General features: G+C 32.4%; 2 protein-coding genes across 2 annotated transcripts; one reads left to right on the forward strand and one right to left on the reverse strand.

Annotated features, from left to right (window-relative positions):
- Positions 1-6,585: 6,585 nt before the first annotated feature.
- On the reverse strand, positions 6,586-6,927 carry LOC120578369 (nuclear transport factor 2A). The gene has a single exon (XM_039831050.1). The coding sequence runs from the start codon at positions 6,925-6,927 to the stop codon at positions 6,586-6,588; it is 342 nt and encodes a 113-aa protein (XP_039686984.1).
- Positions 6,928-10,435: 3,508 nt separating this feature from the next.
- LOC25488434 (cuticle collagen 2) lies at positions 10,436-11,643 on the forward strand. Its single transcript, XM_013608652.3, has 2 exons — positions 10,436-10,619; positions 10,897-11,643. Exons 1-2 carry the CDS (start codon positions 10,508-10,510, stop codon positions 11,463-11,465), a joined length of 681 nt encoding a protein of 226 aa, XP_013464106.1. The 5' UTR covers positions 10,436-10,507; the 3' UTR covers positions 11,466-11,643.
- Positions 11,644-13,490: the final 1,847 nt, after the last annotated feature.

Consider the following 13,490-nt stretch of genomic DNA (forward strand, 5'->3'; position numbering starts at 1 on the left):
ATTGACACCTGAATAACTTTGGGTGCATCAAATTGTTTCTTCAGTCTTCAAAAATAAATCTCCATGGAACCATCTCAAATCTTCTTTCCTAAAATTGAATGGTAACAATCAATACCATCAATATTAATAATCCAAGGGTTTATTTGACAAAGTTCTCTTGGCTGATTCACAGAAAAATTAAAATATGAGTCAAAGGTTGCAAGGAGGAAAGAGATGAAGAGGCACTAGATATGTGCTAGCGCAGATCTGACGAGTGTTCGTCGTTGTTGTTCCTATTTATCGGCGACGTTCCTGTTCACCAAAGTTCGTCGCCACTGTTCTTCTTTTTTATCCGAGTTTAGCTGTTCTTGATTTTCATATTACTTTTTAAACTGGTTTTTTTAATGGTAATACGTAGTTTCTTTTTTTAAGAAGAAAAGAAGAAACGTGTTATAACTTATAATAATGAAAGAGATAATGAAATTAGATTAAAGATTAGAAGTCTGGATTCATATGATGCACACAAAAGGGGAATGAAAAAAGGGAGAAGAAGCAACAGGGAGATGAAACGGCTGGAGAAGAAGCACGCAAAAGGGGAATGAAAAAATTATACGCTGCAATTTTTAAAATTAAGTAGCACAATAAAGATTGATTCAAGGGTTGTGATTTATCCCTCTCACCTCTCATTTAAAGAATGCTCTCATTTGATACATCCCCTATATATATAATATTTCTATAACAAATAACAAATATATCTCTATAACAAATATATTTCTATAACATATATATTTCTAAACCAAATAGAATATATATTATACTAATAAATACCAACGTATAACATAACAAAATATCACTCATCAAAATAAATCATATAAATCACACAAATCATATAAGTATATTCTAAACTCATTAAAATAATCAAATAATTAAAGAGGACGTTACATATCGCAGTTAACTTGATCACCAACATATCATGTATTTTCTCCCAACAAGTACCCAGATCACCCACACTATTACTCAAATATATCTTTACTAAAGTATGAGCTGATTCAACTCTGTTGGTGGTTATGCAGCCAAGATGCAACACATGGTCTTTCCATGCCCTCACTATTTTATCCTTAACAACATTCAATACAGTGCTCTCGACATAGGTTAGAAACTTTGGAAAATCATTACAAACATTTTGGAACTCCACTAATGCACTTGCATATAATTCTTGAGCAGGTGATTAAACAATAACATCCCGGCTCTCATTATCTTCTTCACTACATCACTACGCTTCACCTCTTTCCCATACTTTTTTCCCAAAGCATATCTATAGTAAGTGATGCACCTGGCTCTAACATTTTTCCAAACATGAAAATAACAAAGTATTGTACTACTTTTGGTTAGAATAGTTGCAACCGCATTTGATGTGCGGATTAGGCAAGCGTATCAAATCGTTACCAAGTAATAAAGTGATAAGTAGAGTATCATATCCACATGGATTGTCGTTTCGTCTAAACAATTCGCGTAACTTATTTTTAGTTGACGATATAATAAAAGAGTGAAAAGTTAGAGATTTGCAATTTTTATCTGTTTGCAACAGAGAAAGTTTACCTGTTTTGGTTGCAGAAAAGTAAGCAGCGGTTCGAATTCTTCGAATCCCCCCATTTATATTGTTGGATATTAAATAACAGTAATGTCGTGTTTCATTTATCTTAGAAAGACTATACACATGATGAGGCCGTTGGGACGTGACTAACCTTATCTGTTGTCAAGTTGCACCTGCTAATCACACAATGATCCTTACGTGTGGGGTCTACTATCTCAGTTGACTAGGTCTATCCCTCCAATGTTTGGTTGCACCTGATCGTCACACGGTGATACTTACGTGTGGGTCTTACCATGTCATAGGTAATTGAGCAATAATTCAGTAGTTATCTACTGGAGGTACAAAATTGTATTTTTAAATGAACACCAGTAGTTATCTACCGGAGCTAGAAAATGATTTTTTTTAAAATGAACATCCGGTAGTTATTTACCGGATGTACAAAATGGAATTTTTTTAAAAAGAACATCCGGTAGTTATCTATAGGACGTGTTATTAAAAGTAATTTCGTAATTTTAGGGAGTCTAAATAGACATAAGAGGGGGCCTAAAAAAATCTTAAATGCAAAAAGATATGGATAGGTAATTTTTCATCAATAAATAAATGGTTTCTTATTACAGAAAAAGAAAGAAGATAAAAATGATTCATATTTTTGTGTCGCTTTCTCCCGTTCATTTGAATATTTTTGTTTAAAATTTTATCCTTATTTTCTCAATCATTAAATCAATATATACGTTTGAAAAAAAATTAGTATTTTTAAAATATAAATAACAAGCCTAAATGCTATAATTTCATCAAAATTTAAAGATTAATTTTTTCCATGATTGAGATTAGAAAGGCTAACAATAGTATTATCATTTGAGAAAAGCGTACATATAAAGATATCGGTGCCTATCTTTACCCTTGTGGGTTACATTAAATCTAAAAAAAAAAAAACAAGTGAACCATCAAATTCGTCCTTGAATTTTTATGGGTCGGTCAAATTCATCCCTCAATTATGCAAAATATCAACTTAGTCCCTGAATTTGTCATATGTCCATCAAAAAGGTCCCTCCATCCAAGTGCTCCGTTAGCCATGTTGATCTGTCGCTCTGCATGTTGCGTTGTCTTATACACGTGGCAAGAAAGAAGCCACATGTTCAAGGACTAATTTGATTGAATTGAAAAAAGTTTAGTTTTCACTTTTTAGTTTATTTTTTCTCTTCTGCTTTTCCCATTTTGCCCCTGCATTACCCATACCTCCTTCTTCACATTTCACTCAGAAACATAAAAAACGTCCTTGACCCTTCTCCTTTTCGATAAAACTTTCTCCATTCTCACCCCTCCATTGATTGGGTTAGATGGATGCTTTCTTAAGGGGTGGAATGGAGGGCAACTTTTGTCTGATTTGGGACAAGATGGAAATAACCAGATTTATGTCATTGCTTATGCCATTGTGGATGTGGAGAACAAAGATAACTGAAAATAGTTTTTGTAATATGTAGGCTTATTTGAATTATGCCCATAGTTGGGTTTCTTTTTGCTTATCTTTATTTAAGACTTGTGACTTGTTAATGCCCCATAGTTGGGTTTTTTTGCCTATGTAATTTCTAAAACTTATGACTTATGACATGACTTTTGCCGAGGTAATATTTCAGTTTCAATTTTTGTGTTCTGGCTTTTTCAGAAATTTTTGTGCACATATCCTTCCAGGATCAATTTGATATCTGATTAAACAATTCAGAGACTTATTTGATGATTTTTAATATAACGTATGGATCTATTTGATAGATAGAGCAATAATTCAAGGACTAATTTGATGGAAATATTATTACAGAAAGGTTACATTCATCAATCCTTCAACGTCTTTTCTCACATCACCATTAAACTTGGAGCTTGAAGATGAAACTTGAGGGATGAATTTGACCGACCCGTGAAAATTCAAAGACGAACTTAATGATTCACTAAAAAAAACATTAATAAACTAAAGGGGTATCGAAAGTAAATCCGTAAATACGTTTTTTTTAAATGATATTTGTTTAATAAGGAGTGCTATGCATCGTGAGCTTGTCTCACGATTGCACAGCGAAATAAGTTTAACAATTTAAAAAATTTCTTACTAGAATAAATGCAAGGTGGGGTAAATGGTTAGCTAATTAAAACATTTGAAAGCCGGGATGTATGGGGGCTTATGATGATTTTACGTGATTTTTTTTTATCAATATTTCATTTTCCTTGTTTAATAAACAGCAAGGTCGGCCCTAGACCATAGACCAGGGGTGCGACGGCCTAGGACCCTTGCCGTTAGGGGGTCTAATTTTTTTTTTTTATGGAGAGGGTGTATATAGAAATATTTTGTTTATGGGGGTATATATAGCAAAGTTTACATAAAGGTCCCAAACATTGACATGATGAACGGCTGAGCTGAAATCTATTAATGTGTTTGGCCCTTTTAGTGCGATTTGCTATATGTACCCCGTATAGCACAGAGATTTCTATATTCACCCTCCATATAGAAAATATTTGATCGTTCTTAATAATGTATCAAAAAATTATTATAGAAGAAATTGGTTGTTGAAATTGGGGGCCTAACTCATCCTTACAAAACCGGCTTGTAAGGTGAGGGTTGTTTCCTCTTTATATACTCTTCTCAAGAGTCTTATCTATCCGATGTGAGACTTGGGTTTTTCCCAATATTGATTATATTTTTTTGGGTCCGTTGTTCCTACTTATGTGCTTCACTAATATTAACAATATTAGTGATACTTATTATCCAATAAATTGAGACATTTTCATAGCAAAACAAATTATATTTTAGTTGAAAATGGACCTACAAGATAAATTAATCTTAATCTTGTCTTTTAAAGGTTTCAAAAAAATAAATTATATAAAAATAGTAATGTCAACTTTCTTGAATTGATTGAAAGAATTGCATAGTTGAATTTGATAATGCAAGATCATGCGAGACACATTCATGTATCATTATAATGAAGTTGTTAGAGATATGTATATCATAGAAAAAGAGGAATGATGTACTTCCAGTATACAAATGAGTTATTGTATTTATGATTCCTCTAAAAGGTCTAACACTAATTTTGTATCATGTATTATTGTTGTTATGAGTTTAACATTGGAGAATTTTGCTTCCAAAAGTTTAAAATTTAACTAATTACGTGTTGATATATTTTTACTTTGTTGGTGTTATTATTCTTAAGTTCTAAAATTTCAGTCTACTTCACATGATTATTGTTCTATACTTTTACGATATTTTATTTTGTTTTGGTGTTTATGAAGTATCTGATTTATTTTTATATGTTGCCTAAAAAACATTTATTTTGTAGTAGAAAGCGAAAAAATATTAAATGAAGAATTAATAAAATCACAACAATAAACTAACAAATTTTATGATGTATTATGTAAGGAGACATTTTCTCATATTATGCTTAAGACCCCTAAAACTCTAGGAACGACCCTGATAAAGAGGTGTTTTTTTTTTTCTTTTTCTTCAAGTAGTCTAGTGACTGGAGCTCATACATTTTAAATGTGAAGAAGTGAGTGTCTCAGTTCAAATTTCAGCCCCTACATATATTATACATTGTCCCTATTAACTAAGTTAAGCACATGGGAAATTAGAAACATAAAGAGACGATTCTAAAATTTTTTATAAAATCATGTCTTTATTTAATATTTTATCAAAACACAATAAAAGTTACCTCTCGATCTGGAATAAACGTAAAAGTCAAAATGAATCTAGTCTATATTTGGACCAAATAAATTTTAAAATTTACTATTACATAAAAGGGTCTTGTTAACGAGTGCTCCCGATGCACTCTTTAAACATTCTAAATTAAGTAATTATTTTTAAAAATATCAAATATTACAATTTTCAATGCATTAATTACATATTTTTTCATAAATATTTACTACTTATAGACCTTAAAGAGTTCCCCAAGGACCTTCTTTAACATTTCCCTATTTAAAATTGGAGGGAGTAGTTTTTTTTTTTTGACAAAAATAAATGACATTCATTCATTTAAATTGATAGAGTACATCGATACAATGTAAATTCGCTAAAAACAAAAAGGATGAATATGCGAACAAACTCACAACATCCATGTTAATAGCATAAAACGTCAAAGTACAAAAGCCTACACATATGACTATATTAAAGTCTCCGGAATACTCATGTCTTCGAATCTGTAACGTTGACGACGTCAAAGTCATTGATTGAATCTGCACTGAATCTAAGCTGATATGACAATCTGAACCGAAAAAATACCTGAGTAAAACAAGGAAAGACAAACAACGCCGCACAAAGACGACGAACAAAACAATGTCGCACTAAGACGACGAAATCACGAAAGAAAAAACAAAATAGATGTGAAAATCACTTATTTCAATAAAAGGGAAAGAGAAAAACGAGTTATATGGGTGATTTTGGGTCAAAAATTGATAATAAATCACCCCTCTTTGATGTATGAAGAAAAAGAAACTAGGGTTTTGGTGGCGGCTCACAGGAGAGAATGAGAAGAGAGAGACGAGTACAGAGAGTAATGTTTTAACATTTGATATTTTGAAAAATAAATGGCTTAAATATGCATTTCATCCCTATAATTATAGGCCATTTGATTTTTCATCCCTGAGCTTACTAATCCTCCCATTTTGCCCCTGTAAAAATTAATCATTTAAAATTTCGTCCCTCTACCCGGTTAATCACTGCCACGTCATCAAATTAACAAAATGGCATGGGAATGGACAAAAATACCCTCATCTTCAATTTTTCAGGCTCTTGTTCTGGCTTTCATCTTTCTCCTCCTACCATTCCCAATCCAAAAATCTTCAACAATTTTAGTTCATAAAAACCTTCAACAATTTTCTTCTCTTCTTTGATTCATCGCCTTCTTTTCTTCTTTTCCTAAAAAATCAGTTCAACAACAACAACAAAACTCAAAACAGTGGGAAATCAACAACAAAAACCCAAAATTTGGTTTCTTTTCTTCTTCATCAACAAGTGAATGCAATTATCATCACCACCATCATCTCATCTTCAATTCCTCTCTTGAGAAAGGGTTCATGAATAGGAGATTCAAGAGAAAAAGGAACATAATTTGCTGACCGTGTTGTTCGTCGGCGAGCTGGAGATTACCACTGACAAAGACAAGCATGCCGCCGTCAGCGCCAGATGGTTGACAATCGACGGTGGTGATGGAGTGATGGCACTGCTGGAAAGGGAAAGAAGTGAGTTTAGCGACGATATTCTGAGATCCCATAATCTGCCTTTGACAGTGGTAGAGAGCGGCGGCGAGATTGGGACGGTTGGTGTCGAAGGTGGTGTAGTAGTGTTCCATGAATGCCTTTGACAATGCGTTTGGATCCATCCCTCTTCCGATTCACTCTCCGCCGCCGTAACACGATCAATTTCTTATTGTTTGTCTTTTGCTTTCTTCTCACACTTCTTCTGTTCTTGCTTTCCCACGTGAAACTATGATAAAAAAATTACATTGACAAAATATTCAATAATGATATGAGTTTGTTTGATTTGATATAAAGGGTTTTATTTCAACCAAGATTAGATTGAGGAGTGGTAGAAGAAGAGTATGAAGGAGAGAAGAGAAAACAGTTAGGGTGGTGGAAGAGAAGAAGGATGATGAGGGTATTTTTGTCCATTCCCATGCCATTTTGTTAATTTGATGATGTGGCAGTGATTAACCGGGTAGAGGGACGAAATTTTAAATGATTAATTTTTACAGGGGAAAAATGGGAGGATTAGTAAGCTCAGGGATGAAAAATCAAATGACCTATAATTACAGGGATGAAATGCATATTTAAGCCAAAATAAATTTTAAATTTTTTTAGAGCAAAAAAATAAATTTAAATTGACATCAATTGATTTTGTCCCTTTCTTTTATGGTTAGTTATTGAAATTAAATTGTGTCAAAAAGAGAAGTTATTGAAATTAAAGAAAGACAAGTCAAACACATCTTTTCATCTTGAATCATGCTTTTAAAATTTGTTCTATATTTGAACCAAATACTCCCTCCGTCCCTAATTATAAGACCTTTTTGAGAATTTTTTTGTCCCTTTTTATAAGACCCCTTTGTTATTTCCAACTACATTAATTATTTCTTTACATACATGCCCCTATTTATTATACATCTTTTTCTTCAATCAACAATAAATAACATGTTGAAAACATAAACTAACCTTTCTTAAAGGATAAAATTGTAAAAACAATAGTGATTACAAACAACTTTAATACAAATATCCACTATCTTAATTCCCGTGATTTTGGCAAAAGGGTCTTATATATAGGGACGGAGGGAGTATATTTTAAAATTTACCGCTCCCGTAAGTTTGTTTTAAATTTATCAAATTTATTTTTAGGAATAACATTTCTTAACATATAAAAATGTGAATTTATTATATGGTGTCCACGTGAGCTTAGCTCAGTTGGTAAGGACAATGCATGAAATATGCAAAAGGTTCGGGGTTCGAACGCTGAACAGCACAAAAAATATTATAATTTTTCTAAGAACCTTAAAAATAGGGATTATGATAAATAGTTACATAAGGATTTATTTTCATTGTCATGAGAACTTTATTCCCACCTTTTTTTTTTTCAAATTTTTTTTCTATTCCCATGAACATTTTATACCTCAGAATAAAATCTAGTAAATTTGCAACAAACCTAGACATTCATATTTCTATCATTTTATTATCAGGAATATAAGAATATAACTTTAAAATAACGCATATTTCAAATTATAAATCGTTTGAGAAAATTTTTTATCTCAAGTTATAAGTTGTTTTATAATATCAATAAAACAATAATACTATTTTTTTTTCAATTATACTCTTAACTATTTGTTAGTCTATTTTCTTTCAATTTTTTAATTTATCCTTTTCACACTATTAATGAAGGATAATTTTTAAAAATAACTCATAATTTCTCTTTTTCATACAAATTTAGTTACTACCCCCAACCTCAAATACATTGAAGATTATTTTGTCCTCGTGAGCTTAAATCAGTTTGTATGGACAATTCATAATATATGTAAGGTCCGGGGTTCAAACCCGGACCACCACCAAAAAATTAAAGATACTTATTTTAGATTCATTGAATAATAGATATATATGATCTACCCACTCCGATCATTATTATAAGAAAAACTCTATTTTTTAGTTTCATTGAATAAATGATGTATGCGGGTCTATATTAATGGCTACATACACAACTTATTCAATAAATCTAAAAGATTGTTGTTTGTTTATAATAGTGACCGGAATAAGTATATTATAAACCAAATACACAGTCCTCATGAGTTTAGCTTAGTTTATATGGACATTGCATAATATATGCAAGCTCGAGGGTTCGAACCCCGCCACAAAAAAAAAAAACCAAATACACAAATTATTCAATAAGTAAAATACATCATTTATAAGAAAAATTTGACTAATTTACTTAAACAAAACATAAAAGACTAATTTATTACAAATATCTAACATAAAAAATCAAGAAAGATAACCATTTTTTTTTATCATTTGATCTTGGGTTATGTAACTTGTGCCCTAAGAGCACCAGTTGAATAACCCAAAAAGAGCAATTTTACAATAGTATTAACTTTTAAGAAGTTGAATGTACGACTTTTGATACGTATATTTCTATAATAAGTTCCTTAACATGTGTTATTGAGGGCACAAGTTAGCATTTGCCAGCAAAAACAAGTTTTAACAGACTTCAATTCCTTTTTCTCTAATTAAAAAAAGGCAAATGCTAACTTGTGCCCTCAAGAGCACATGTTAAAGAACTTATTATTGAAATATACGTATCAAAAGTCGTGTAGTCAACTTCTTAAAAGTTAAATTATCATGTTTTCCAATTCAAAGTTGTTCATTTTAGGTTCCTTAACATGTGCCCTTAGGGCACAAGTTAACATGAAAAAAAAAAAAAAAAAAAACTGACTTCAATTTCTTTGTCTGTCTCATTTATAGTCAGGTTATGAAATTGATTTGAAGTCAAACACATCTTTCATGTTGAGTCATTTTCCAATGAGCATACAATAAATGTTATTTAAGTTTCATGACTTATACACTTAATAATTTGAAAGGTGTTAGTAAAAAAGGACAGATAATTTTTTTTTACAAAATCGATCACTTACTAGATTTATAAACATTTTCAATTCTTAGATAAAATTGAATTTATTCATAAAAAAAAATAAAGAGTCTTGTTAACGAGTGTCTCTACTTTAAGTATTCTAAATTAAATAATTATTCTTTAAAAATTTTAAAGTTTTCGATTTCCAATACATTGATTACACCAACTTTCATAAAAGGTTACTCCCTCCATCCCGCAACAGATGACCCATTTGAAAATGTGTAATTTTGATAATATTTTTCTGCTAATATACAAAGATAAATATTATCATATAAGATGCCGTTAGATTTGTCTCGATGAGTATTTTCAAAATATCAAATTTTCATAATTTTTTATAATATATTATTCAATATATTTAAGCTCAAAATTATGCATTGTCATGCATAATAAGGTCAACTATGTCAAGTATTAAGGGACGGAGGGAGTACTATTTAAGATCTTTAACTAGTGCCCCTTGGGCACTAGTTAACATTTCCCAAAAATAAAATAAAAATTAGGATAATGTTAACCGATGTCTCCGAGGCACTAGTTAAGAAAGCAAATGTAGTAAGTATTTTATTGAAACTTGTGTTGTCAACTCCTCAAAAACATAAAAAGTGTTATTCTTAATTTCAAAATTTCCTTTTTTAGGTTTCTTAGCCAGTATCCCGGGGACACCTGTTAACATGAACCTAAAAATTAATCAGTTTCTCAACTCCCGCTCCATCTCCAAGCCCTATATATAGAGTAGTCTTTTCCTTATATTTTCACATCTTTTGTTGACAAACATCTATTTGATTTTGGTATTTATTTATTTCTAAAATATGGTTTCAAAGGAAAAACTACTCATTCTTGGCTTCTTTGTCATAGTTGTTTTGATATCCTCAAAGGTGACAGCTAGAGACTTGGCTAAGGATTCCTCAGTCTCTACAAAATGTAAGTTTATGTCTTTCTTTCAATTCCTATATGTAAATGTATTATTCTAAACACAGTTGCAAGGGACATCATGCAAGCTCACTTTCTCAGTTAGAATTTCTTGACAATAACACATGCCTATATAAATGCTCACTTGGCTTGCATGGAGATTTTCTGCTTATATTGTCAATTGTCTATCTTATTTTAATTGGCTAGATTTATTAATTTTTTGTCATTCATTCATTATCCGAGTATTTTAATTAGTAATTAGTTCCTAATTTTTTTTTTTTGTTTGCAGTCGAAGTATTTGAAGAAAACAATGATGCAAGTGGTGTCAAATATAACAAAAATATAAGCACAAGAAACAATAGTGTTCATCCCGATTGGTTCATCATTCCTTGGATTCCCAAGATTCCATGGATTATTCCTTGGATTCCCAAGATTCCTTGGATTCCTTGGTTGCCTATGCCTGGAGGGGGAACACCGCCTGGTGGTGGTTACGGGGGACCCGGAGAACCTAGTGCTCCCGGTGGTGGTTATGGGGGACCCGGAGAACCCAGTGCTCCCGGTGGTGGTTATGGGGAACCACCTAAAGAACCTAGTGCTCCAGGTGGTGGTTACGGAGGACCTGGAGAACCTAGCGGATCTATCAACCCGGGACAACCTGGAGATCCTGGGGAGCCTGTCGAACCAGGACCAGTCGGGCCTGGCGAACCACCTGGAAAACCTGGTGGTCTTAGCGAGCATGGTGGTAGTATGACAGCTAGGATGCCTAGGGTTGAAACAGATAGGACTCCTGGAGGTGGTTCTGGGGTGGCTGGAGGGGGTTCTCCTAATCAAAAAGATTATCATGGAGGACACATATAAAATTGTGTTGTTATTATTATTAATAATACTTAGTTCTATCTCTCAAAAACCAATACTTAATTGTACACAAGTGTTGGTATTGTAACGACTTAGTGAGATCGTGATGCTAGAGTTTTTATTTCAACTTTAAGAATAATATTGCAATTAAGCATATTGATACTATGTGTTGTTTCTTTAATATGGTCTTTTTTTTTTTTTTTTTTTTTACTTAATTAGGATCATGCATTTGATAGATGCAAGGCACTTATCTCGATATATTCTTGCATGAACTCTCACCCAACACATTATTTTTACACCCAACCAATAAAAATATGATACATATTATTAACTTTAAAAAGGTGAAATTTTAATTAAGGAAACAGAAACCGGAGCCTTAAATGCCCCTCTCTCTTTTGTCGTGGTTTCTCTATGTAACAATGGTTTCATGTCTTTTAGCGAGTTCTAATTAAGGGTGTCAGCTTTTGATGATATAGAGTTCGGTCAGCGTTAACTCTTTTATGAAGTGCAAATTCTACATTTTATTTAAATTTGTATCATCTCCTCAAATATCAGTAATATTCAAATATGGATGATAAAAACAAAATTAGTCTGTTAAAGTGTGTGTCGCATGGAACATATACGAGGATTAAAACATAGTATACTACTTATTTATACAATTTTCAACTATACTTCCGGAAGTACACAAATTCCTGAAAGAAGAGTTATTTGGGCTGAACATTTTTTTCTATTATTTTTCTCACCCTATTTATTTTTCACGCGCCCTATTTTTTCTCAAAAATACCCTTGCTTTGGATTCTATAATCCGAATTAAATCACCATAAATTTTTGAATTATATAACTCGAAAATATATTTTACCAGAATTTAATTAGACTTTGATTTATTTTATATTATTTAAATGCCAAAATAATAAAATAAATGCAAATAAATAAAATTAAAAGAACAAAATGATACAAACAAAATCTTATTTTATTATTATATCAATACATTTACAATAAAGTTGAAGCTTAAACTTAAAGATTATTACATAGATATTCAAATACCTAAAGCTAATTTATTACAAACCTAAAACTAAATCTGCAACCCAAGAAGATAGAGGGGGAAAGCTAAACCACTGGTGCAAGCAAGCTCATGGAGAGGAAAGGAGGAGGGGAGGGGGAAGGAGACAGAGATGTTAAGGGAGGGGCCTGAGGTATGGTATATTTCTTGTTTATGGCGAAAGAGGCCTTGATGGTCAACCTTGCACCCAGACAGACCAACCTCACGCCCAGACTGGCCACACTTCTTTGCAGTGCGTCACCATCCCCATTGACCATTCATACCATCCCTGAATTTCCAAAGTAGCCTCTTTTTATAAAAGGCTAATGATGGAAAACACATTGGTTTAGAAGGAAGAGGAGAGGAGGAGAAGGAAGAGAGGGAGAGAGTGTGAGATGATCGTGTGAGAAATGGTGAAGGTTGGAAGAGTATTTATAGCAAAATGGGTGCATAGGTTGTAACTACCCATAATGGTGAGTAAAAAAACGTGTTTCAAAGAGGTTTTACCAGCCATTATTGCTAGTAAAAACTTTTGAAAACGTGTTTTATGTGGTGCAGAACATTGTCCAAAAAAACTGACTTGGTTCAAATTATATGATCTGTAATCTTACCATTGATTTTCGAATTATATAATCCGAATGATTTGATATTGGGTGAAAATGACATAAATTTCGAACTTTATGTAGGGTGAGGGAAGTTTCGAATTATATAATCCGAAAATGTTCAGGACCGGATTTTTTTGTCTGGTCCATATTGCACCGACAATTTTTGTGGTCCATGACGCCCAGAAAATTCTATAAATAGGTGTCCATGTTTTCATAAGCAGTAAACCACACCAAAAAAAAAAATGGCAAACTCTGTCTTTTGATCCGAACACCAAGCTAGCTGCAGTTTGCTACAATGGAGGAATATCACCCCATTTGTCTAGGATTCGCGCTGATGTCACCCTCTCCAGGTTGAAGGGTCGGCTGGATCAAATCAACTGTCAA

Source organism: Medicago truncatula, chromosome 2, assembly GCF_003473485.1.
Source record: "Medicago truncatula cultivar Jemalong A17 chromosome 2, MtrunA17r5.0-ANR, whole genome shotgun sequence".
Taxonomy (NCBI): domain Eukaryota; kingdom Viridiplantae; phylum Streptophyta; class Magnoliopsida; order Fabales; family Fabaceae; genus Medicago; species Medicago truncatula.

What these genes read in the sequence shown, in the direction of transcription:
- LOC120578369 (XM_039831050.1), bottom strand. Translation starts at nt 6,927, where the DNA reads ATGGATCCAAACGCATTGTCAAAGGCATTCATGGAACACTACTACACC.
- LOC25488434 (XM_013608652.3), top strand. Translation starts at nt 10,508, where the DNA reads ATGGTTTCAAAGGAAAAACTACTCATTCTTGGCTTCTTTGTCATAGTT. An exon ending in TTCCTCAGTCTCTACAAAAT is followed by an intron (nt 10,620 to 10,896) that starts GTAAGTTTATGT and finishes TTTTGTTTGCAG; the next exon opens with TCGAAGTATTTGAAGAAAAC.